This window comes from Gymnodraco acuticeps, unplaced genomic scaffold (genome assembly GCF_902827175.1).
Source record: "Gymnodraco acuticeps unplaced genomic scaffold, fGymAcu1.1, whole genome shotgun sequence".
NCBI classification, from domain to species: domain Eukaryota; kingdom Metazoa; phylum Chordata; class Actinopteri; order Perciformes; family Bathydraconidae; genus Gymnodraco; species Gymnodraco acuticeps.
The window spans coordinates 1,189,688-1,214,128 of NW_022992177.1; the positions used below are offsets into that span (position 1 = coordinate 1,189,688).

Here is a 24,441-nt window from a genome sequence, read left to right on the forward strand (position 1 = left end):
TAAAAACAGATATGTTTTCTAAATGATGTATTCTTCCATAGTTTTGTTTGCCAATCTCTGACTTGGATTTTATTCAGGTTACGCAGAATGTTGACTTAGAGCTGTGCAAACTGAGAGATGCACTAAGAGATGCTGAGGCGAGGGCAAAGACAAAAGAAGATGAACTCAACCAGGCGCTCAAGAAACTCCAGATTTCTCCAGAGGTATAAATGATATATCGTAAATCTTAAAATATACTGTAAAAAATATTTGTGAACAAAATCACACTGTAGTTGTTTGTTGTGCTGCTATTTAGTTTTTGTTCAATGTACACATCTTTAGGCTCTGTGCATTTTGTTTCTACGTTTCTAGACACAGCAGACTCTGTTGAATCAAATAGAGGACACTAATCAAAGGAGACAGAATCTCTCTACATTGCAAGAAGAGCTGAGTGAGGCTAACAACAAGATCAGCCAAGCATGCCTGGTAAGTCTGCCGCTGATTAAATAACCGCAAAGAAATGCATGATTAACACAAAGAGAACTATAAAGTATGTAGGCCTTGCTATTATGTAGGACATGTGGTGTTTTTTGCATGTCTGTGCCAAGGGGCCCTTTGTTTCACAATCATCAGAACAATTACATCTTGAAATGTGTCTTTAATTCTTCTCAGGAAAAAGCCATCTTGTCAACTCAAATGCTAAAACTGGAGGAAAATATAAAAGAGCTGAAGGCCAAACTGACAGGGTTTGACAAAGATCACCTGATCCAGGTATTACATGTTTAACTGTGTCTAAGGTATTTAAGATAACAATATAATGTGTGAATTACAACAAGATTTGTTTTCTTCTGTTGTGTGTTGTTAAGGAGAGGACCCAACAAGGTTCAGAGGGTTGCCAATCCCAAAGCAATCAGGAAACTGTTCAAACGAAGGAAGATTTAAAGTCGCTAAAAGAGGTGGAAAGCTTAAACTAAACATCATTTTTTTTATTTCACATTTACTGAATTCTTTATAACATTTTGTGTCTTTACAACAGGTACATGAAAAGCTGACAGGGGAGCTTGAAAAGATTAAGCAGAAACTGAAAACATCACAGTCTCAGCTACAGGAAGAAACCTTGGAGAGGTTAACCATGTCTAAAATGATCACAGATCTGGAGGCAGACCGCGCTCAGATGACCACAGAAAGAGAGCTGAGTAAAGTTAGTGAAAGTGGACATGAAGAGATAACAGCGATGAAAGAAAAGTGCCACCTGCTCAGGTGAGATGTTAATCAAGTAACAAATCCTTCAATTCTGGAGATAAACTTGTGAAAAAGTAGGGTACTTTTACATGAATTCCTCAAACTATTTATGCAGGGAATCTGTGGAGGTTTTGGAATTAGAAAAGCAGAAACTGCAGGATCGCTGCATGTATTTGGAGGCCGGGGTCCTTGAGAGGGAGGAAAAGCTACAACTGCAAGAGGTAGAGCACCGGAAACAAGGCGCAGGGAGACTCCAGAGCAACGAGGAACTGAAGGCTGTGGCCTCACACTGGGCACAGAAATGGCAAAGGGTGGCTTTGACCCTGCAGTCTACACAAGAGGAGCTAGAGGAAGTCAAAAAGAGCAACTCTAGAAATGTATGTATGGGGATCCCACACAAATGGCTTTCAGTGCATTTAGATGCAAGCTGTAAATCTCAGAGATTAAAAGACTTAAGATAGAGGGCCAGAAAGACAAGAGAGTCACTTTTTACCAATATGCATTTTATCTGAAGGAATCGGACTTGCTGCTGAAGGCTGAGCTTGGTGCATGCAAACAACAGCTGGAGCTGGAGAGGAGCAGGACTCTGCTTCACAGATGTGAAGATAAAGGTGAATGTACTTCTCTTTCAGCAGTCTGTGGCACCTGCAAATGTTATCAACAAGTGTTGTTTTATTGTGTTAACACAAGGGGGCGTTAAAGTGCTGTGACCTTGTATTTGCAGGCACTGATGCCTTGGCACAGACTGAGGACAGAGGGACACAGACAGAGTGGGTGGATTTTGATGAGATTGTCATTTTCAAAATGCATGATCAGCAAACGCTCAAAATGAAATTCTGTTATCTGAGTCTTTATCGTGTACTCTGACTATCTGTTCATCAGATTATCAGAATCCTCTTTGTTATGGGAGCCGTCATCAGCCTCTCACAGCAGCCAAAACAAAGCCCCCAAGGTAACGACATGCTCCTCTCTCACTGAACTTTTGAATTTAGGGTGGGGGTGGGGGGCTACAGTGTATTTGTATGTAAACATGTATGTAGGATAAATATTTAGTGTGTAGGATACTTACAGTTGACTTGATATATAGGTGTGTGTGTGTGTGTGTGTGTGTGTGTGTGTGTGTGTGTGTGTGTGTGTGTGTGTGTGTGTGTGTGTGTGTGTGTGTGTGTGTGTGTGTGTGTGTGTGTGTGTGTGTGTGTGTGTGTGTGTGTGTGTGTGTGTGTGTGTGTGTGTGTGTGTGTGTGTGTGTGTGTTGATAGGTGTGTGTATACAACGCAGCGAGGTTAAGGCAGAAGCAAAAACTGTCAGAGTAAGGGAACAAAAGGAAAAGTAAGCTTTCTTTAAAAAAATATAACAAATGCTGAGTTGTCTTAAAGACTGGGAAGTGATTCTGTAACCGGTTGAAAATCTAAATGTGATAATCAAGAAGATTTTAAGAGTCTGGAAAGGCTGAGAGAAAAGGAAAACAACAGGTTCAACTAAAGATGTCTCACTTACTTACTCTCAATCTAAACATGCAGCCTCATCAAGCTATTAATTAAAAACACAATATATCTGCGCTTGAACGGTTGAAATAACCAGCATCTCTTCTTCCTGTATCATCTGTTTCTCATGAACACTCACTTTAAAGTCCTCTGAAGATCAGGATGATGGAAACCAAGCAACTATCTGGACCAGTAACTCACTGAGGTCCCAGCTGGAAGGTAAGAGCCTGTTTTAAAAGAAAAACACATTTGGTAGGCTCATGCAATGCTTTTCCTCACTGGCTCAGATGTAAAACATCTTCTTCCATCATATGATTTCAGAGAGCAGGAGGAGAACGAGGCAGCTGCAGGAAGAAGAAACATTGTCAGACCAGAGGCTCCAAACACTGAGGCAGCTTTATCCGGTAAAGTTCATAAAAACAACACCTCTAAGGATTGCCTTCTATAATGGTAGTGAACATAATGAATGACATATTTCTTATCTACAGGTTCAAGATGAGATACCATCTGCTGAAGGCAGGAAGGATAAAACTGTCTCTCCTTTAGATGCAGAGACAGACCAGCAGAGGAGGATGGTCACTGAGCAGGTACACAATGCCTGATGCTAACACCATTTCAGTTTGTTCTAATGCAAGGATCTAGGGTTGGTGATGTTGGTCTGATACATTTTTAAGACCGAAATATCTCAACAACTATTTGATGAATAGGTCAAGCATTTTATATAGACATACTTTCCCGAGAGTATTTAGCTGAAATACACAAGCTACCAGAAGAGAATAAAGTAGCTACACCAGTTGCGATGTTCATTATAATCCAATAATATAATATGAATAATACTTGAATTGTCAATTCTGAATAATTGATTAGTTTGACTTTTCATATAACTTTCACTTGTAGGCCTAAGCAAAAGTAGCCTCTTTCTTTCCACCACTGCTAATTAGCTAGTGTTAGCATGCTAACATGCTAAACTAATAGTGTAACAACTTGTGAAAGGTGCTACATCCTCACGTTAGCATTGTTATATTCATTACATTAGCATTTAGCTCGAGCCATGTAGGGCTGTAAGCCTTGTTTTTACCTTTTGTAAATGACAAAGCATCACATGATGAATATACTGTATCTTACCATGGTTGTAGTTAAAGAATCTGTTTAAGGAGCGAGAAGGAAAAGAGGTGGAAACGGTTGACAACAGATTAGCTGCAGGTCAAAATGCACCCTCCTCACCAGAAGACTGGTCCCAAACATCTAAGGGTGTAAGGGTGAGGAACCTTTCAGAAACTATATAAACTATATAACATATAGCTACAGCTAGAGTTTTTACATTTAACTTAAATATGTTCATTTTTTCCTCCATTCAGAATTCAGTGGACAGGAGGATCTGGCAGCATGGTTCAGGTTTAATGCCAGTGTTTGAGGAGGATGAAGAGGAGTGTGACTGTCCAGGAGGGGAGGAGGCTCATGTTGAGGAAAACTGGCACAACCAAAGCCAACAGGTTGCACAGACTTAGATTACATCAAATGTAACGTTTTTGAAGTAGAAAAACATAAACAAACAGTCTAAACAGGTTCTATGCAACTGCTAAATGACTAAAACATCAGTTTTAAACCTCCAGCCACAACACAGCTCAAAGACCATCTGCATCTGCCTGTCTGCATGCAAGCATGTTTGATATATAATGTATTAGCATCTGCAACCGGTGGAAATTAATATCATTGATGGCTTAATTGTTGATAGATTATATATTAAAATGAGCAGAACTACCCACACATTCATTCATTGCATATACACACACACACACATCCCAGTTTATGCTTTAATCAAAGAACATACAGCACACAGGGAGGAGTGTCAGCCTGGCTGCATACCCACTTAAACGCAATGTGAAATGTCTTTCAGCTATAATCTCACATATGACTCTTTCTACTGGGTAAATAATCGGATTGAAACTGAACACATCTGACTCAATGATAAGAGGATAGGAAAGAGTTACAGTACGTCAGTGTCTTGTCCTGAAAAACATTCAGATAAAATACAACAAGTCTTTATCAAAGTCTTTAAAAGATCTTAATGGTTTGCAGTGCTGATAAATAAGAAACTGCACATTTTATCTTCTTAAAACTTTAGACTTTGTGACAACAGATGCAGATCTTATTTGATAAACAAGAAGTTGCCCTCTTCTGCACTTTTTAAGCTTCCGTTTGAAAAACATATAGCAACAACAATTTACTTAAATAGCATTCTACAGACACATCTGCAAAAGAGGTCTCTGCACCCAAAATAAAGATTAAATTAGAGATTAAAAACTGCTCTTTCCCCTGCCAGATGTCAACTATGACTGCAGTTATCTGCAAACTGAAGGCAAACAATGAAAATCTGCTGCCAGGTGAAGTTGTGCATGAATTAATGTAATAATCAGTAGTGTAGACATTTGCTTTGATATGTGCAATGTTTATAGTTTCGAGCTTTTGGGAAATCTATGGGATTCATACATTATTAATACAATAACAAACTACTTTTCTAATTTGTATTTGTTTACTTTAATCTTAATTGATTTTTATTTTCTTCTTCTGTTCTTGCTTGATTTTCTATCTTCTGTATTTGCAAGATATGACATTTTAAAATGTGTATGTTTTGTGTGACTTGTGTCTTTTTTTTCCTGATTCAGCAACACTAAGGTGCAAACCAATCCAGGACTGCCCTCTTACTGCAAAAAACAAGACTGCTCTCGGTTCAGATGTGACCGACCTGCAGCAGACCAAGCCCGCTTTGCTCTGTCCTGATGGATTATTCCTGGTTGAGCTGGTAGATATCTGTAGCCCAGATGAAGATGAAGAGGAAGAAGGAGACAAATGAGGTGTTTGTGCTGAACCAGCTAACTTTGTGCCTTATAGCTTTAAATGTTTTACTCAAAATAAATGTAAGGACTAACTTACTTCAGCAATTTAAAGACACAATGATATTAAGGTTATACTTGATAGATGCTTTTACCTCAGATGACACTGTTAATAAAAGTCACCAAGCAAGCAAAACTTGTCTTTTATTCATATGACAAACTACCGTTCTTCACATCATTCAGAAAGTCCAACAGCCAACAAGATATTTAAAAAAATTATCTTAGAGTAACAATACAATTCCATGTGCACATGAAAAAATAAATGTATTGCATGGATTTTAGTAACAAGGACTGATGTTAAGCAGGACTTTTACAAACGATTACTTCAAGTAGCTTTATGTTTTTCCTTTTATTTACATGTCGAGTGACTGAATGGTTATAAGATATTATTAAGTTCTTCAAAAAATGTAAAAGATCCATTTAGAAAGACGACATACATTGTTCTGTTAGAAGACCATGCATTCTGAACTCTACAAAGGTTGTTTTGTGCACTTACAGTACCTTCCCAACTGAGTATTAACAGGTTGTTCCATTGAAATAAGGCCATTACTAAGGCTATTGCTGATTTCCCATATACATATATATACACACACAAATGAACTCAGTAATCAAACAATTTGATATACAATGTAAACACCAGCTGTGTGCCCTTCATGGCAAAGGTGACATGATATGTTTAACTTCGGATACCCACTGAGTGTCAGCACTCTATAGACACTGGTTGTACAATGTGCCAGCGTGCCTGCTCCACCTGCAGGCTGCACATATCCCTCCAGTGAGCGAGTCCTGCACCTGCAGCCTCTGCTCCGATAAGCACTCGACCGACAACTTTTCCTTCAGGAAGGATCTACATGTGTCCCAGTAGAGAGGAAATAGAAAGTGGAATTCAGAGGGTTATGTTAAGAAAACATGTATAAATTGGCATAAATGCATTTTACTCTGTGATGTTTACCTGCATGATAACAAACTCAAGCAGGAGGGGCAGCTGAGTGATCTCTCCTGGAGGCAGGTCTAACAGGAAAGAAGAATCCCACAGAGCACAGGAGCTTCCTTCAGTTTCTCTGCTGCTGATCATGACTCCTTTAATATGCAGATTGATCACCACCTGGTATTCTGTGCACACAAAGATTATAAGTGTGAAAGAAAGTCTACTGTAGAACAAACATTAAACATGACAGCTAATATTCAAATGCATGCAGGAAAGAAGTGGCTTTCCAACTACAGCAAATGGAAGCAGTGGAGTAGAGTTCGCATGCCACAATGTTTTTGGTGTAAAATCTTTTCTTGCAACAGCTACCAAACTAAAATGCAGCCGAGCAGGCATGTTCTTATAGATGAGTCAGATGTAAAACCTAAACCTAAAAGGTAGAAATGTTGAAAAAGCACATCACACTAGTAGGTTTATCAAACTGACAACATTTTCTACTGTTCTCACTCTCTCTAGAAAGCATAACATACATTTTATCCCCCTATCTTTATCCATTGTAATGCCATTTTGTCTACTCGCATGAACAAATCTGATATAAAACAAGCAGATTATCCTAGTAAAATTCATGTGACATAACGGCACTGAGACAGATATCATCTAATGGCTCTTTATACAGGATGTGCTTGTCTGCAATAAAAGTAATGCCTAGACAGGCTAATGCAAACAAAGATTAGATATGTCAGATCCAGAGGAGATTGGAACATTTAGTGAGTAGTGAGGGATTAAACTACAATGTCATTAAAAAAAAAGGGATGATCTCCTGCTGCATTTGAGTCATGTAAGACATGATTTAATCCCCTAAGCATTACAAGCAAACATAGGGAATTACTTTACCTCAGCCCTTAAAAAGCAAAAGTTGGTTCCGCCCTGCACGCTTACATAATCCCTATGCAGGTTGTCTTTACAGGATCACCGAATGAAATACACATTTTGTCAAATTCTAGTGACATTAAACGCCGGCTTTACCTGCTGCTGCCAGCGAGTGGACGAGGTTTTCTATGTGTTCTGCTCTGAGGACCGTGGCTTTGATGCGGTGGTCCGTAGTCTGATACTGAAGCAAAATGTAGATCTGTGGAGGACAGCTTAGCACTTTACAGGGCGGTGCATCGTGTGATATCAGACTCTGCCGTCAAAGAGCAGAAAGAGAAACATTGATCCGCAGGACATGCAGCATGTGTAGTGCAGTAGCTTTGTAGAGTACAACATTCAGATAAATCACCATAGGAAACATCGTCTTTTTATATACTGACAAATACAGATTTGTGTTTGTCTCCATGTTTTCCGCTTGTTGCACGTTTCAGCAGATCATTTAACTGTGACCTTTCTACTGGATTACCAACTGGGCACAACAGGCAACACTTTGCCTTGGGCCCCGAGACCCACATGGGCCCCTAAAGGTCTTGACCTTTAATCTTAAACATGCATCGTAAACATGCTCGAAAGGGGCCCAGCAACATGTTTTTGATACAGTTGTCCTTACAGGTTATTCTGCTCTATATCTTAAAAATGAAGTCTACACCTACTCACATATTTTAGTTCAACACACCAGTACCTTTTTTGTCCTCCACTTGTTTAGATCGAGCTCTTTTGTGAAGTGAAATTGTTGCTCTGATCCCCAGTCTCTCCCTCCACAATCAGCCTCCAGTTCAGCCAGCGTGGTGCCTCTCATGCTGGGAGGTTCCCGTGTGTATATGGCTATTCTCAGGACACACCTCATAAGCTCCTTCACAGAGCTCACCTTCAAAAGCAGCACCAGGCTGTGGGTCTCTGGGCTGAGGCTGCTCTGAGCAGAGGCCTGTATGGGACAGGGGTAGAGAGGCGGCAGGCTGCCCAGCACAGACACATCCTGGAGCCTGTGGGGCGTCCCAGTGAGGCAGAGCACAGTCACTGCCAGGGTTTGTTGATCTGGAGAGAAAGCCATATTGAAATTGAGGCAGGGATTTGGTGATATTGGCTGTTGGCAGCTGGCACTGGAGCCATAGCTCAGTTGAGCCAGTGGGATTCGTTCTTCAGGCATTGAAGGAGAGACAGCACTGGGGCCAGTGAGCCGGCTGTGTTCATTGTAAGATATTTTATCTCCAGTCACCATGCAGCGTCTCTGCAGAGTCTTACATTTTTTGGACAACTGTCCCAGTTTGGGAAATGCAGGCAGGGAATCATGGCTGGGATCAATGGCTTTGTAAAGGGGGGCTGTTTGTGGTGTTGTGTTGAGGCGACGCAGGGAGAAATAAGACTTTGGCTGGTGCGTCTGTTCAGAGGCAGCTCTAGCTGGTTTAGAGAATGGCAGAGTGGACAATTCAGACACCGAAGGGGCAGGGCTGGTGAAAGTGGAGGGGTACTCCACTATGTTTCCGTCCAGCTCCTCGTATTGCTGCCTTGGCAATGAGGGAGGCGGGCTCTGGACAAAGGTCAAAGGTTCAGCAGGAGCCGGTACTGAAGTCATAGCATCTTTGTCTTTCACTTCACTCATATGACTTCTCCAGCACAGGACACATCCCAGGCACAAACTGAGACAAAAAGCTATCAGTCCGACCAAAAGAAGGATTTGGAGGTGAACTGCAGACAAAAGAGAGAATAATAACTTAAATCAGATGGTTCAGAAACTGTTCAGAAACTCACCCTGAATTACATGTTATAGGACATTCTATTTTACCCCATGATGTGCCTTAAAGCACAGAAACAAGATTTCACACTAACTGATAAAGGAGTAGTTCATTATTTTCAAACCTGTTTTAAAACAATATTCACATGCCTAAAAACGTTGTACCGCATACTTGTATTGGTACAAATATGACCATGCGGATGTTAATTTAGAATCATAAAAACTGTGAACTTATCCTTTAGGGCCATACCTTCCAGTTGTTTGGTGAAAAGGACCTGCACCAGGAGCCAGAAGAAGAGTATGACCATGATGCCCTCGATCATACCCTTACAGCAGAAGAGCAGCACCGACTGCCACAGAGGCTGACCCGGATACTCCTCATCGTGGTAAGGCATGGTGCCAACAGAGTGCTGAAGGTTTGTCAGAACCTATTTTAAAACATCCACAAGTAGAAGCCAAGAGGTCCCGGTGAAGAGGATAATTTGTTTGGCTTATTAAACCACATTCTGGCTTTCAGTCCTGGAGATCTCCCTCACATGATTTTGTTTGAGGCAATCTATGCCATTATTTGGGTGTGCCAGAAACACAAAGGCACAACAAAATCACACTATTTAAAACACACGTTTCAGTTTTGAGTAATAAAACCTGCACATTGACAATATATTCCAGTCATCGTCCGAGGACAGTGATCCCTTCATCTGCAGAGTGACTTGACGAGTATTATTCCGCCCTGGTTGGCGGGGCAGTGGGCGGAGATATCATCTGATAATACCTCTGAATTGTGCCCGTGCATCTTTCTTCTACAGTATTCCAGATGCCATCCAGCAGTGTTATAGAATAACCCTCCCCACATTAAATCCTACAACCTGTTCAATCTGACCCGTGAGCTCTCATCTCCATTAGTTAGACTCTTTCCGTTCTTCCTCTTCCATGTAGGAATTAAGTAGACTTCTGATAGACTTATGTGGGAAAAACACCAAGGTCTCAATTAGGAAGAAAATATAAATGACTTTTAAGATTAAAAACAGGGTAAAAAAATACTGCATGTTTACTGGTCCATGCTCTCGGCTAAAGAGATTAAAAGCAGAGATGATGCATTGAATACGGATAAATGTGCATGTTTACAGATAAATAAGACCCCTGAACTGGTGGTCTCGTTTTTTTATAGCAGAGTAAATACTACCCCCATCTGGCCACTCACTCGTGTATTATTTATATTATATTATGTACTGTCCAGCAAAGGCGCAGGTATTCAGATCATTTACTGGAGTAAAACTGCAATTCAAAATACTCTATTATAGTGCGGAAAAAGTATTTAAAGTGCATACTTATTTTTAGCAAAATATACTTAAAATATCAAAAGTAATTTGATAATGTGTTTAATTTACGACAATGCATTACATTTGTAAAATGATCGATGTGTTTTCTATGTAAACCCTTGATTTATATGCAGGGTAAATAGTGCATTTTGGATTGTAAGTGTGAAGTAAAATTAAATGGAAAGTACTCAAGTACAATCAGTTGAATAAAGACACATTTATATTCTACCATTTGGGTTTTTGGTGGCAAACCAGGTTTTAGAATGTCCTACATACATCTAAACATGGAATTCATTTCTGGACATCAATGTGTGTGACATCAACAATCATTTCAGTCACTGGTGAAGATTGTGAGATGCAGTTTAAAGATCAGTCAACAGCCAATAAGTGGACCTTGTGTTGAGATTTTTGACGAGGTATTAAATGCTTACCTACTTATTAGGATTGTTTCAAGCTGACACACGTCTATTAAAAGACTACTAGACAATTTTATCATCTTAAACGAACATCATCAACCGCAAGGCTAACTTCTATTGGAACATGATAAAACAAGCCCATAAATGCAGGGGTTTTCCAAAGGTAACAATGACTTGGCTGAAGAAAAAAAAAACAGTCTTTCTACAGCACACAAGATGGTTTTATTCCTTATGGCCATATGTCCAAGAAATACGTTCAGCAAAGATCAAAAAAGAGTTCAGCATACACCTTGCTTTCTGATGTTCACAGTGACATTTGTTTGCATGATTGATATGTCTACTTGATTGTCCACATACAGTCCATTTCAGCAGATGTCTAAACCAACACACTGCATTAAGCATTGCATATTTCTCTAGAAGAGTGAGGTAGCACTGTTTCAGTGTGCACTTGTCAAAAGCTTGAGGTCATTAGTGATACATTCTCTGCATTAATGCAAACACAACAATATATATTATAAGATACAGTATAACAGTGATGAGTCCAAAAGGACATTCCTGAGTCCAGAAGAAATTTCCGAGAAACTTACCAACATGGAAAGTTAATTGAGGTAAATGTTGAACCACTTCCACCCTACATATAATTCTCAGCAAAACCGTCTCTCTGGTTTTGCCTTTGATTCAAAGCTGACATGAAATCATTGTTTTGAAATTAATTTGAGGCTGAGCCAAATGATTAAATATAAAAAAAGACAAAATGAAACAATACAAAACATACAAAAATCCAACCTGCAAAACATTTCTCTAATTTTTTTTGTTTTTATACATAAACCTGGAAAGCTGCTTTTAAACTATGAGCTTTCGGTCGGGTTAAACCAAATTTTAACTAAAAGGGGTACGAAATGGCTCCAGTAAAACAGTTACAGACAGGAGCTATGACATTGAGCTAAGGCTTTTTGGTCTTCATTAGCTGCATTTTGGCAACCATACTGTTCTACTATGGCTATGGAAAAAGGCAGCTACAGAACTGTTGGATAATTAGACATAAATGCAGTTGACAAACCAAAGAAAAGTCAAAACACACTTCTGAACAAACCTTGTAAAGCCATTTAAAAGAAAAAACATCTAACAGGCACAAAGGTAAACTCTGATCTGAATCTATATTATGGTCAGTTTTAAAGCCTTTGAGGTTAAACATCTCTGTCCTCTTGACAAAACCTATTTAAAGCACATTATATTGTAAAAATAATGTAAAAGTTATAGATTTCCTGAAGTGGTACGGCTGACTTTCTGCACTGCTCGAGTAGACAAACAGGAAGTCAACTAGCACAACTAGAGGGGTCCTAGGAGACAGCAGTTTAGTTAAGAGTTCACACAGTGTTTGCATGGTGCTAAATAATTTTGCTGAGGACACATTTAAGGTCAAGTGAGGCTTAATTTGGTCCCTTAGAGGAAGTGGAAGACGAAGAGGAGGGACTATGCGAGGAGGACATGGCACTGAAACCATTCGTTCCTGCCAGATTTACAGCCTGCGACGCCGCAGGAGCAGCCGACTTCTGGGCGAACAGCTTTCCTGCAATGCAGAGATCAGATTACAATGAAAACCATAAAAAAAACATACAAATTAGGAAATTCAGTCAAGTTTGAGGAAGAATTTAGTGCTGACAAAAGTGAAAAAGTACATGTTTTGTGAGGAAATCACTGCTCCAAGGCATGAAATAGTTAAATTAAATTGTATTCTATTCTCGCCTATTCAACCACAATTTGTAGTTTATCTCCTGCTTTTGTACGGATTAAAAGACACATAATAGGATATTTTATTGACTGAGGTGTACAGGAGCCTGTAGGCGTACATTGTTTATCTTCTGACAGAGGTGTAGCTCTTTTGGTGCAGTTTTTTGGGGGCAATTTAAAAAGCACTAAAAAAGGCATACACCCCGTTTAAATGGTATCGCTCACCTGAGTAAACTGTGCCATTGACCTCCACAGACACACTGATACTGGCTGCTCCATTAGTGGAGATGCTCAGAGACATATCCTGTTTGTTCTCTGTGGGGGGGGGGGGGGGAAATAAAATACTCCATTTAATAAACTTTCCTTAAATCATGTTAAGTAATGAAAGAGCCAGTACAACAATCACAGCCTAGACAACTCACCATGTCCATTGTTAAGTTTGAGATTCATGGGGTTGAAGTGAGAAGCGAAGGCCAGTAGGTTTTGTTGGATGGCCTGCTGCATGAGGCGCTGCTGCTCCTCGGCCATCCTCATCATCTTCTTCTCTGGCCCGTCGGCTGCGGCTCCTCCAGCGCTGCGCTCCAGCCTCTCTCTGAAACTCTCCAGCGCGGCAGCTTGTGCCAGCTGTTGCTGCTGCTGCTGCCCCAGGGCCAGAGCCATGGGCAGCCTGCCGGGCATCACAGGGGTAGGCATCTCATCTGATTGGGAATCACAGTGGGAATAGTTTTAAACATGTCATGAAATTAGAATAAGTGTTTAAAGAAGGCAAAGGAAAAAGGCAATGGAATGTATAGGAATGAGTCTTTAACTTTGAAATGAGTTCGCATTTGAGCGCTTCCGGGCTACCTTGAAATGAATCGTTTCTTTAACACTAGAACCGCCAGAGGTCGCTGTATACCTAAAACCGCCAACGGGTAAAATGTACCCGCTATTGATTTGCAAGGTACAATGTTCTTTTATTTATCATACAGAACAGTGAGTTTTGATCGCACAGGGATGAAACCTATACCAATAGAATCTGTGGACTCTCAGCTTTTCATATGATATAGTTTGTGCAGATAGCATGAAGTATAAAATATCGCTAAGAGTGCTGATTTAAACACTTGGTGTTAGACTTGTGTTTTGTTTAGGTACAAATCTCTCTCTCTCTATCTCTCTATAACTATCTATCGATCTATCCGTAATGTTCTGTTCTATGTTCATATAATTGTCTACATAAACAGACGACCCGGACTACTTCTCTCATTCCGAGTGTTCATCTTTATTCAACTTGCACGTAACCTGCACACATGCATTACGTCCTCAACGTGAGCTCAGTCATCCAAGATCTTGTATTCTCCAAGATGTTACACTATCTATAACTATCTATCTGTCTATATCTCTCTCTATCCATCTATCAATATATATATATATCTATCTATCTATCTCTCAATCTATCTCTCTATCTATAAGGAACCGCAGTAGACAAAAGGCGTTGCTATAGCAACACGTCATGTTTACGCTGCATTTTCTATGAGGTAAATATTACCCGCTGGCGGATATGGGTATAAATGGCATTTTTTTTGCCGATTTTTTCAATCTGACTTCCTATTGACAATTGCTAACAACAGAGGGTGCTACATAACACACTTTCAGGAAAAGTCACGGACTGGGAGACTTTAATATGTTATTGAAAAAAAGTTACATACAATCAAAAAACAGCTGCGGGTAAAATTTACCCGTTGGCGGTTCTAGTGTTAATGAGTTATTGCTTGGATGCACAAAAATGGTCTGTGGATAACACCTGAACATGAGTCCACCTTTATTTTAGCTGGGTACAATGCAACCATCAGGTATTTTGTTTATAGGATTATATTAGCTATTCACTTCTACAAATTGCATTAACGCTTTAATTATTATAAAGGGCGGGCGGGGAGGCGTGTGGCGCAGTGGGTAGTGCGTTGGTGTTCGGATCAGGTGAGCACAGGTTCAAACCACACTGCAGTCAGCATGTCGTTGTGTCCCTGGGCAAGACACTTCACCCCAAATTGCTCCTGTGGGGATTGTCCACAGTATTGAGTATGTAAGTTGCTTTGGATAAAAGCGTCTAACAAGTAACACTTAATAAAAGTAGTGTTAACATGTGTTTATCCAGCTGATTCAAACATTAAGGTGCGTCTACCACAGATCCCATTTTCTGCAACATTCGACAAATCCAATGGAAATATCACAATGCTTTTTTATCAAGAAAGCCCTTGCAAGGCTGACGCTGGGTCGGCCTACAAGAAACGGTAGCAGTTTATAATATGCCTGATAAATAATCCTGTCTAGGTTACCTCGATAAATACTGGGAAAAAAATGATCTCCTAAATGTGCAGGAGGATCCACCTGGTTCAACACCAGGATGATTTGTAATGTGTTAAACAATAGAAAACATGTTAAAATTGTTAAAACATGCTTCAAAAATCAAGTATAAGACCTCTAATGATTTCGTTTTTGTTTTTTTAAATGGAAGTTTGGTGGAAGCTGGATCATCCAATTACCAGCAGGTTCTCTTTGTGATGAGAACAATTGTTGTTTTCCTGCACTCTCATATGTCCTACCTGGGTTTCTCTTCAGAACTGGGCTGGCGGATGAATTCAGGCCGTTCGGGGTAGTCTGCATGGTGGGTGAAGAGAGGCGGTGTTGAGCGGAGCTCGGGGAGGGGGAGTAGCGGTACAAGCTGTTGGTGTAGCTCGGGCGTCGGCCCTCTCTCCGGTTACTGTCGATGGCAGCCTGCAGCTCACCTGGAGAACTCAGGCCCTTCTTCTCACACTCAAATGGGTACAGGTACTTCATATACCTGCAAGGAAATGTTTCAGATTAGTCATATGATTTATAGCAGAACTATTTAAAATTGTAAAATAACCTGGGTATTAAAGAAATTATATTTGATACACTTACTTTTTTTTATTAAAAAACTATTTAACTTGAAAGACCATTAACTCAAAATATCAATGTTTTACACTTTCTTTGAATTTCACCAAGTGTACAAAATACTGAGAAATGGGGAAACTATAACTGAAATGTCAGCGTTTAAATCAACAAAAAACATTGACATACTTTGATTACTTTACCATGTAGACATGCACAAAACTATTTAAACTAATTTGTTTTTCTTTCAGGAATAACAGTAAATCATTTCTTCTAGTTCAAGTACAGCAAACCTAAAACAAAAAAACATTAACTAATTTTCTAGCCCATTTATTCCTCGATTGCTCCTGAAGAGAACAGCAGTCAACAACCTTTTCAGCTTTTCTGTTGCAAATGAAAGCGACACCTACTGGGTGCGGAGCGTAAAGGCTGCGCTGGTGATGGATGTGGGGAGGTTGAGACCCTTAGTGATCTCCCTCCAGATCTTCTTGTTGATAACCTCCACCAGGCCTCCCTTCTCTGTCACCAGAGCATAAAGCCGGTACAGGTCCAGCACCTGCTTCGCCATGATGGGAATGCGGTTCACAGGAGTTCCTGGATGAACGAGAGGATAACTAAATTAAATCCTGAAAAGTTCGCACGAAACATGAGTGACCTTGTAAAAGTAGGGAAAGCACAAGCAGGAGGAGGGCAATAGCAGATTAAAGCAGGTAAGGGTCTGCCCTAAATGTTTGGTGAAACGGTTAAGCATGTGTAATCTGTGTGGATAGACTTTTCTAATGAAGCTTATTTCAGATGGATGGGGGTGTGGGTAATTCCACAACTCTGTAGCTGCATTGATTTGAGTGTAGGGGGGAAGGGGGATTTTAGAGCCAGCAGTGCCTGCCAATCACAGGGTTGATGGCTAACTCTTTCAATCCCCATTTGGACTAAAGCCAATTAAGCGAGGGGGCTAAAAAACTGTTGTAGAAACAAGATTTATTTGGTTGAAGACACACGCATGCACGCACACACTGCAGGGACCCTGACCTGCACAAACGAGTAAAGATTCCTACATCTACTTCAAAGTTTTAATTGGGCCAAATTATTCTGCATAACTGTCTTTAACATAAAGTACTTAACGCTGGTAGACAAATAGACAGGAAATGTAAACAAAAAGTATACAGCAAATCATCAAGGTATAACAGACGCATTTCTATAGCTAATTGTAGATAATGTTGAGTAAAAAGGCTGTTTTCAAATGATTAAAACATTCCTAGATTTCTGTAACATATGAAAAGCTACTAAGAATATTTCAAGCTATTTTAACCTCCATAAAAAAACGTAGAAATTATAATGATATGTTTTATTATTTAGCAACCTAACACTTATTTGACAGTCTTTACTTGATATGAATAGTAAGACCTGCAGGATTCAACCTTTAGAGGGTTTTTTCATGCTATTATGGACACAAGAAAAAACTATTCCTATCACCAATTCATAATACAGACTGTGCCATCCGCCGCTTTGAAGTAACTCATTAACTTTCCATCTTAGTTAAACTAAGGGTCTGCTGTGTTCACTTGCAGTGTAATGTCACACCACCACTATGTCTATTTAATGTTCGAATGATCACAAAGATTTCCCCTAGGTAAAACAACAACATTTTGTAAAACCTTACCTCGTTTCTGCATAAAGATGAAGAGGTCATCAAGAAACTCCTTCCGTTGTGGGTCATTATCAAGTTCATAAAGCTGTAAGTTAAAAACAAACAATGGCAAATGTTAGTGTGTGATAATGTCAGCCTTGTTGAAAACACATCTACAAAATGTACTGACCTTGGCGAAGTCCCTTGATGGTTCAGCTTTTACTTTTGCTCCGTCACTCTCCTCAGCCCAGATGGCACTTCCTCTCTGTAAAAAAAAAAAACACACACATCAGTGAACAGTTTGTCTTCCAGACTGTCCTGAGACCTGTGTTTTACTATTTATGGTTCGAATACTGCCCACAAGACATGCAATAGACACACAAGATTATGTAAATCAAAGAAACACTGGCAAGGTGTATCCTCGGAGAGATACCATTTCTTTTTGAAGGTTTTCTTTATTTGTCCTGTACCCTCATGGACTCTGGACTTCGTGCTACACACCTCATGTTCAAGCCTGATTTTTTCCCAGCCCTGAAACCACAGCTCTATGCATAAAAGAGGGTTAACTGCTGGTGTTGTGTACAAAGACTACATATAATATTTATATTTCACTACTACACATATTGTTTTACACTGTACATACATTTTATATATCTTTTTTTTTAAATATACTAACAGTCCTGTAGTTTATAATGGTAATCGGTCATACTGTTTACATCATGTACTGTTAGTATGATATCACATTGCTAAATGAATAGACAAACTGTAAGTATCAAAATAAATCATATACATCACTCTAATGTATAGTAGGTGTTATCATAATATTCTTAATTTTAGGTTATGCCACAATCACACCATTATTGCACTTCACTTTTACTACCTCGTAATAAAGAGTTAACATTTGTCTGGTTTATATTTTTATTTTAGATACTTTACAATGTTTTTTTCCACTTATTTATGTATCTGTATTTCTTTGATGTCCTATTGCTGCTACAACACATAATACAAACCTATGGTAATCAATAAAAAGGCTTATTTTGTCTGATATTTCACAAATGGGGGTCCATTCAGAGCTGGGCACAGTAAAAGGGGGATTAATGGAAGGGCTCATTAGGTAGTTTAATGAGACATGTTATTCGTCCATCGGCCCCCTCCTTAAGACAGTTAAAGGTTACAAATTTGAGAAAAGGGCAGTGCGTGTGCAACTGTGTGGAAAGGCCTGCTGAGATGTTATTGTTCTGCCAATGCCCACGAGAACTGCAAGATGATGCAAGTATGAAAATCAAACATGGTTAGCAGAACAGTCTCAAGAACGCTCTGTTGTTACAATTACATTAAGTAGATGACACTTTTTTTCCTATTATTCCTTCGATCTTCATTCAAAACTGACATTGCAGTACATTCATTTAGGGACTATAGTGGACCTTGTTTCATGTTATGAAATGTCACAGTTGGATATCAATCAGGGGCCCACACATCATTCATTTGATGTCTTATGTGAAAATGTTTTAAATTAAAACAAGCTTGTGTGTTTTCAACAACATCCCACGTTTTTGTATTTGATAAACTTCAATTGTCACCCTAGTTTATTAAAGTACCATTTTTGTCTTTAATTGTCTTGCCTTGTTAAAATGTCACGTAATGCTTGGATACAAATGTATTACTTTTTACTATAAAGCACATTATTGAATTCACTAAATCTGAAGTGTGGTGACCCGATCTGATTGAGGTTTAAAACCCATAACAATTTACCGTTTGAGCTACAAAGAAACATGATGCAATAATCTCTCTTACAGTAAAAACAATATTATATACATATATTAATGCTGACACGCAGACAGCTGCAGGACATTGTAAAGCAGAAGTTCACACCTCACATGTACACCCACAGCCCAACCAGAGGTCATTTAAATGTATTTGAAACCACCACTTTAACTATTCTTTTATACATTACTATGTCTAACTATTTTAAATCCTATATATCAATTTTAGCTTACTATCTGAATAGTTTATTCATTACTGTTAAATGGTAAATGGACTGTACTTATATAGCGCTTTATCCAGTCTTTAAGACCCCTCAATGCGCTTTACATATGTCCTTCACCCATTCATACAGAGTGCACCTTACATGTTGATGCATGGGATGGGATCGAACCCACAACCTTCTGCTTGAAAGACGACCGCATTCCCTCGCAGCTACAGTCGCCCTTTAGCTTACTATTTCAATAATGTATACATTTGTTGAGGTATTAGCTCAGTATTTTAACCATTTATCCTTTATTATAAAACTACTTTAAATATATATACATTTCTTTGAGCTGAGTTTTAAACCATTTATCCATTTCTTTAGCTTACTATTTCAACCATGTATTGGTTACTTACTATTTAACCCAACAGAATAAATGTTATTTTAGCTAACCATTTGAAAAACGTAAATATTACTTGTAGCTGACCTTTAAACCAGTTTTACATTTATTTTTGCTAATTATTTACCAAAGTATTTGTTACTTTAGCTTACCCTTTAAACCATGAACCATAAAGCATAGGCGATACAGCTAATTGATGACATTATCTCAACAAATTGTCATTTATTTTCAATTAAAACATTTTCCAGAAGAACATTTGCAGAATTAAGTATACCCTCTGGTTGAAAATCTCTGTTGTAATGGACTCCTGTAAATACCAATGTTTCTTTCTTTTCTGTTGCTGTTGTTAGTTGTTGTTCTAGTTAAACAGTATATCTGTATGTCAGATAAAACAGATAAAACTGCCCCTGTGGTGGAAGAGCTGTTGACACATCTAATGGCTTCAGCTTAGAGTTTCTAATAAAGGACTTCTACTCCCCCAGCCAAAGCTTATTGATGTGAAGGTAGATAAACATCCCAGTCTTTTCACCAGGAGATGGAAATAAAACCCTTCCCCCCCCTTATTGATGAGCAAGGGAGACCTACTGTGGCTCTATTAACAAAGAGCTCTCAGTTAATTGCTCACAGAGTTTTCACACATCCAGCCCTGGGAATCCTGATAGTATTCAGTATGTAGGTCAGGAAAAGGTTTCTTTTGTTTTGTTAAAAAAGGCCAGATTTTATTAGGGTTTAAGCTGTGTTTTTGTATTTAAATAAAATGTAAATAATCAGGTTTATGCATAAAACTATACACAACGTAGTAATGTTAAGTATGTCTGTTCAACCAGTCAAGATGAAAAAATAAATAAATGACACTTGATTTAAAATCTAGTCCTATCAAAACACCCGGCGGTAACTTCCTCTTATAATGAGCCTCATTAAAATCATTGAGCTGCTCCTGCAGAGCAAGAGTGAAAACGGATCCCTCTCCTAATGTCATGTAACCACAGGGGGACCAAATGTTTAATCCAAATCAAATTAGTGACCCGAACAGGTCAGGATCATTTATCTAGCCCCTTGCTGGGCTGTGGACTGGGAATGAGAGCAAACGGGGGCCATTCATCCCCGCCCTTTCCACATTTAATGGCGTACAGTGAAGACCGCACACCAGGAGTGAACAATGGCTGCCCAGCATGGGGAGGATTGTACAGCATGCCCAACACTACAAAGATGTTTGATTAATAATGGTAGTGAAGGAAAGAAAAACAAAGGATTATGGAGATGGTACTGATTTAAAAGTAAAAAGAGGTTAACAAGAGTAAATAATTACAACCATTTCAACCAGCCACCAATTAACTTGCGCAAGGTCCTACTTCAAACTAACAAACAGAACTTATTTATAATCACGTCACATAAAACCGCCTCAATTCAACCACTGAAGGAGTCCTGCTTTAAAATCAACTGTACAAAAAAACCCAGCATTTAAAAAACAAACAAACCTGTGGTAATGGGCTTCATACCATTTTAAATCAGCTTGCTAAGTTCATTTAATGTCAAACTACTACTTCTCAAATACCTTTATTCTAATATATATTCCAGAGAGGTTTTTGTGCTTTAAGCGTCTAAACACATAACCTTAACCATTTCACACACACACACACAATTAAGTTATTTTCACAACTTGTTGTTGTGCTTTAATTAAAACGGGACAAATGCTCTTCATTGCCCCAGGTGTTGTGTGCTGGCCTGACAAAAGGAAATGCAATTCTCACTACAGTGGCCATATAATGTATTGATTACTTGCAGCTGAATTAAGCTGCCATTAAGTGTTGCCAGGCAACGGTTAAATTATGCAGAGCTATCCACTGAGTTATGTCAGCAGCAAGGTTTGTGAGCCTGTGAGGTTTTAGAAGGGCCTTATGTACACATAACCTTTTTAAATCATAGAGAAGATTTACCACAACTCAGGCAACAAGGAGGGCACACAAGTAAATGTGAGATATCACAAAGAAAATGATGCGTAAAACTCAAAACAAATATCAAAAATCCCATTCTGCTCCACTGAAACTACTGTAAGTCAACTTTATGGGTAGTTGCTTGCTGGTATGCTGTGAGGCACTAACCCAGCTGTCCTCTGGCCAAATCATAATGTATTGTATTGAAGTGGGGCCTTTTAAGGGAACACACACACAGAACAACCAATCACATAGGCTGTTTGTAGAAAAAGTCTCTGACGGGAGCCTCTGTTTCCTATAACATATCTGTTGAAAACATACTCGTAAATACTAGCTTTGGGCCTCATCTAGAGGAGATCTGTCTGATACAGTGAGAGAAAAGTCCACCCCCTACCCTGCAATTCCTTACAGTAGTTAACCTTTGAAGCCATAAATACACGCTTGAGGCGATTTCATTAATCCCCTGCTCTCATTTTAACTTCATCTGTCAGGCCTGCTTTGAGCAGTTAGGATTGGACCACAGCCAAGACCAATTAGCTCAGTCGGTGGCGAGGGTGTGTTTTCTAAAGTGTGAGACGAGCTATAGCAGAGGGAGAGATCTCTGCCGAGTAATTAAACACTATCAAACTCAGGCATTGTGCCAATAGGAAACGCCCCCCCCCCCCCCCCCCCCCACATGTGTGAGAGTGCATACACAGCAGGAAGAAGTCAAGAATTATTAATAGGAATGAGAACACACAAGTATCATGAGACACAGAAGTTAATTGACTCTCTGAACAGATACAGTTTTCTCTTGTTGAGACTACATCAGAATGGAGTTATAATCACTATAATATATCCAACAGTGGACAGAGTTTTTATTTTGGATATATCTGTATCTTTTAAAGAGAAACCCCTCACTACCAAATATAGCAAACAATACAGCGTAGAACAACAATATGGCCTTTATTCATGCAGTTAAATCAAAGGTAACTTACTTGTTTGAACGACTCATCAAAGCCCCAGTCAGCGAAGCCATTGGGCGAGGTGAAGGCCTGTTGTCCTGCAGGAGACAGCAGCTCCGTCTCCTCCTGCTCCTCTTTTATTGCTGCTGGAGGAGGAGATTGGGACATTTGCTTCACAGCGGACGCCTGAGGTGTGGGATAAGGAGCGAAGGGGAAGCCAGGAACCTGCTGGAGACACGGCTTCTTCGCCTGTGGATGAGGCCCGTCCCCCATCTCCTCTTCATCTTCCTCCATGTCATCATTCCCTTCAGGCCCCACCATTTCCTGCTCCTCCTCATCTGAGTCTTCATCTTCCTCATCTGGATCTATTCTGCTGTTGTAAGCCTGTTGAGCTGCCAGATAAGTCTGTCCATCTGGTTTGCCAAATAATGCGGGGTCTAGTCTGGAGCCAGAGGCCCTGGCTGCAGCAGCGTGTTGGGCAAAGAGGAGCTGGGCGTGAAGAAGATGTTTCTCCTGCAGATTCATCCCCAGTTTGGCCTCTTGTTGTCTCTGCAACTGCTCCATCACCGCCTCCAGCTTCACCCCAGCATTACCAGGCGGAGGAAACCCAGCTGAATTCCCCTCCTCAGTGAAGCTTGACTATGCACAGAAAAACAAATAAAATCTCAAAATTAATTGGGGAAATGTTTGATTGGGTGCTTTGCAATAAATGCTGCAGAAATGTATCCAATGTTAATGGCAAAATGTATTAAACAAATAAAAAAGGCTAATTATTTGTTTCCCAGATTGTTGTTTAAACACTATATTGTCTGAACAAACCTATGTATATTTATCTTCTGATAAAAACAAATTGACATGGTAAATTGAAACTTTTCGAAAGAGGGGGGCGGTCTCGGGCCCAGCAAGCCCAGCATATGTGGATTAAAGTGAAACAAAGCTTGATGGTTTGAGACCATAATGAACAGAAAATGTACAGGAAAAATCATGAATTAAACTAAGAATAAATTAGTAGCAGGATACAAAATGCTCCTCACTTAGATCCCTGTATCCTCAGTTTGTTAAAAGCTACTTAAATATGCAAGAACTCGGGATTTTTTTCACAAGTCGATTTTATTAATGGGAAAACAACAATTTCCCAGTGCAGATCAACGCGAACACACGGACTACACTGATAATCACAAAAACACTCCTAATAACCAAAGCGAAAGGGCTTTTGAAAGCGTGCAAATGTTCCTAAAACGATTACATTAATCGCCATTTGCTTTGTTACTGTAACAAACACGAAACACGGGTCGCAGCCCAGCAGTCGTCGACACTCACCATTTGCGCCTTCGAGTAATCCATCATCGCCAACAGGTCGTATCTAGTTTTTCCTTCTTCCCTCGGGCAGGAATAAATCGCGTCGCATGACCAGTTTTCTTTTTAATCAGAAAAAGCTTGCTAGGATCAAGTGTGATTTAGTGGTTGTGGAGGCCGAAAAAAAGGTCGAAGCTGGAGGAGGGGTAAACTGCTGTGCGCTTTACCTCCCTGGTCACTGCGCATGGAAACTCAAACATCTCTGATTGTCTTTGACTGAGTGGCCTACACCCCCAACTCACATGAATGAAAGTCCCGCCCCGTGTGTAAAGCTCGTAAAGAGGGGTTTCTTTCCTGCATTTCTGTGGAGCTACACTCCCACTTCACACGGAAATCCCACCCACTGCTATTATCCTTTATACACTTGTGTGATTTTATTGAGGCAACACGACCTCTATTCAGAAAGAAAAAAATACGAAATGTAATCTGGACAGTGGTAAGGGAACTACATTTAGTACATTTACTCAAGTACTGTACTTAAGTACAATTTTGAGGTATTTGTACTACCATTTTTTGCTTTCTACTTCTACTCAACTACAATTCAGAGGTAAATCGTGTACATTTACTCCACTACATTGAATTACTCAGATTTGGATTATTGATGTGAAATATAATCAACGCTTAAATAAGACTTCAGTTACACCTGGGGTTAAAATTCACAAGCTAA

General features: G+C 39.6%; 3 protein-coding genes across 3 annotated transcripts; 1 reads left to right on the forward strand and 2 right to left on the reverse strand.

The window, feature by feature from the left end:
* The first annotated feature begins 675 nt into the window (after nt 1-675).
* LOC117538985 (myosin-14) lies at nt 676-5,644 on the forward strand. The gene is made up of 14 exons (XM_034205000.1): nt 676-750; nt 846-935; nt 1,016-1,239; nt 1,337-1,598; nt 1,736-1,832; nt 1,946-1,991; nt 2,104-2,173; nt 2,852-2,924; nt 3,027-3,109; nt 3,194-3,292; nt 3,842-3,964; nt 4,064-4,198; nt 5,029-5,089; nt 5,372-5,644. Exons 1-14 carry the CDS (start codon nt 676-678, stop codon nt 5,557-5,559), a joined length of 1,626 nt encoding a protein of 541 aa, XP_034060891.1. The 3' UTR covers nt 5,560-5,644.
* Nucleotides 5,645-5,726: 82 nt separating this feature from the next.
* Nucleotides 5,727-8,508, reverse strand: LOC117538986. Its single transcript, XM_034205001.1, has 4 exons — nt 8,140-8,508; nt 7,554-7,710; nt 6,552-6,712; nt 5,727-6,446 (listed from the first exon to the last, which is right to left on the reverse strand). Exons 1-4 carry the CDS (start codon nt 8,506-8,508, stop codon nt 6,300-6,302), a joined length of 834 nt encoding a protein of 277 aa, XP_034060892.1. The 3' UTR covers nt 5,727-6,299.
* A 2,615-nt stretch (nt 8,509-11,123) lies between these two features.
* Nucleotides 11,124-24,046, reverse strand: arid3b (AT rich interactive domain 3B (BRIGHT-like)). Its single transcript, XM_034204949.1, has 9 exons — nt 23,739-24,046; nt 22,452-23,057; nt 17,365-17,439; nt 17,208-17,280; nt 15,958-16,141; nt 15,238-15,476; nt 13,078-13,353; nt 12,881-12,970; nt 11,124-12,494 (listed from the first exon to the last, which is right to left on the reverse strand). Exons 1-9 carry the CDS (start codon nt 23,763-23,765, stop codon nt 12,355-12,357), a joined length of 1,710 nt encoding a protein of 569 aa, XP_034060840.1. The 5' UTR covers nt 23,766-24,046; the 3' UTR covers nt 11,124-12,354.
* Nucleotides 24,047-24,441: the final 395 nt, after the last annotated feature.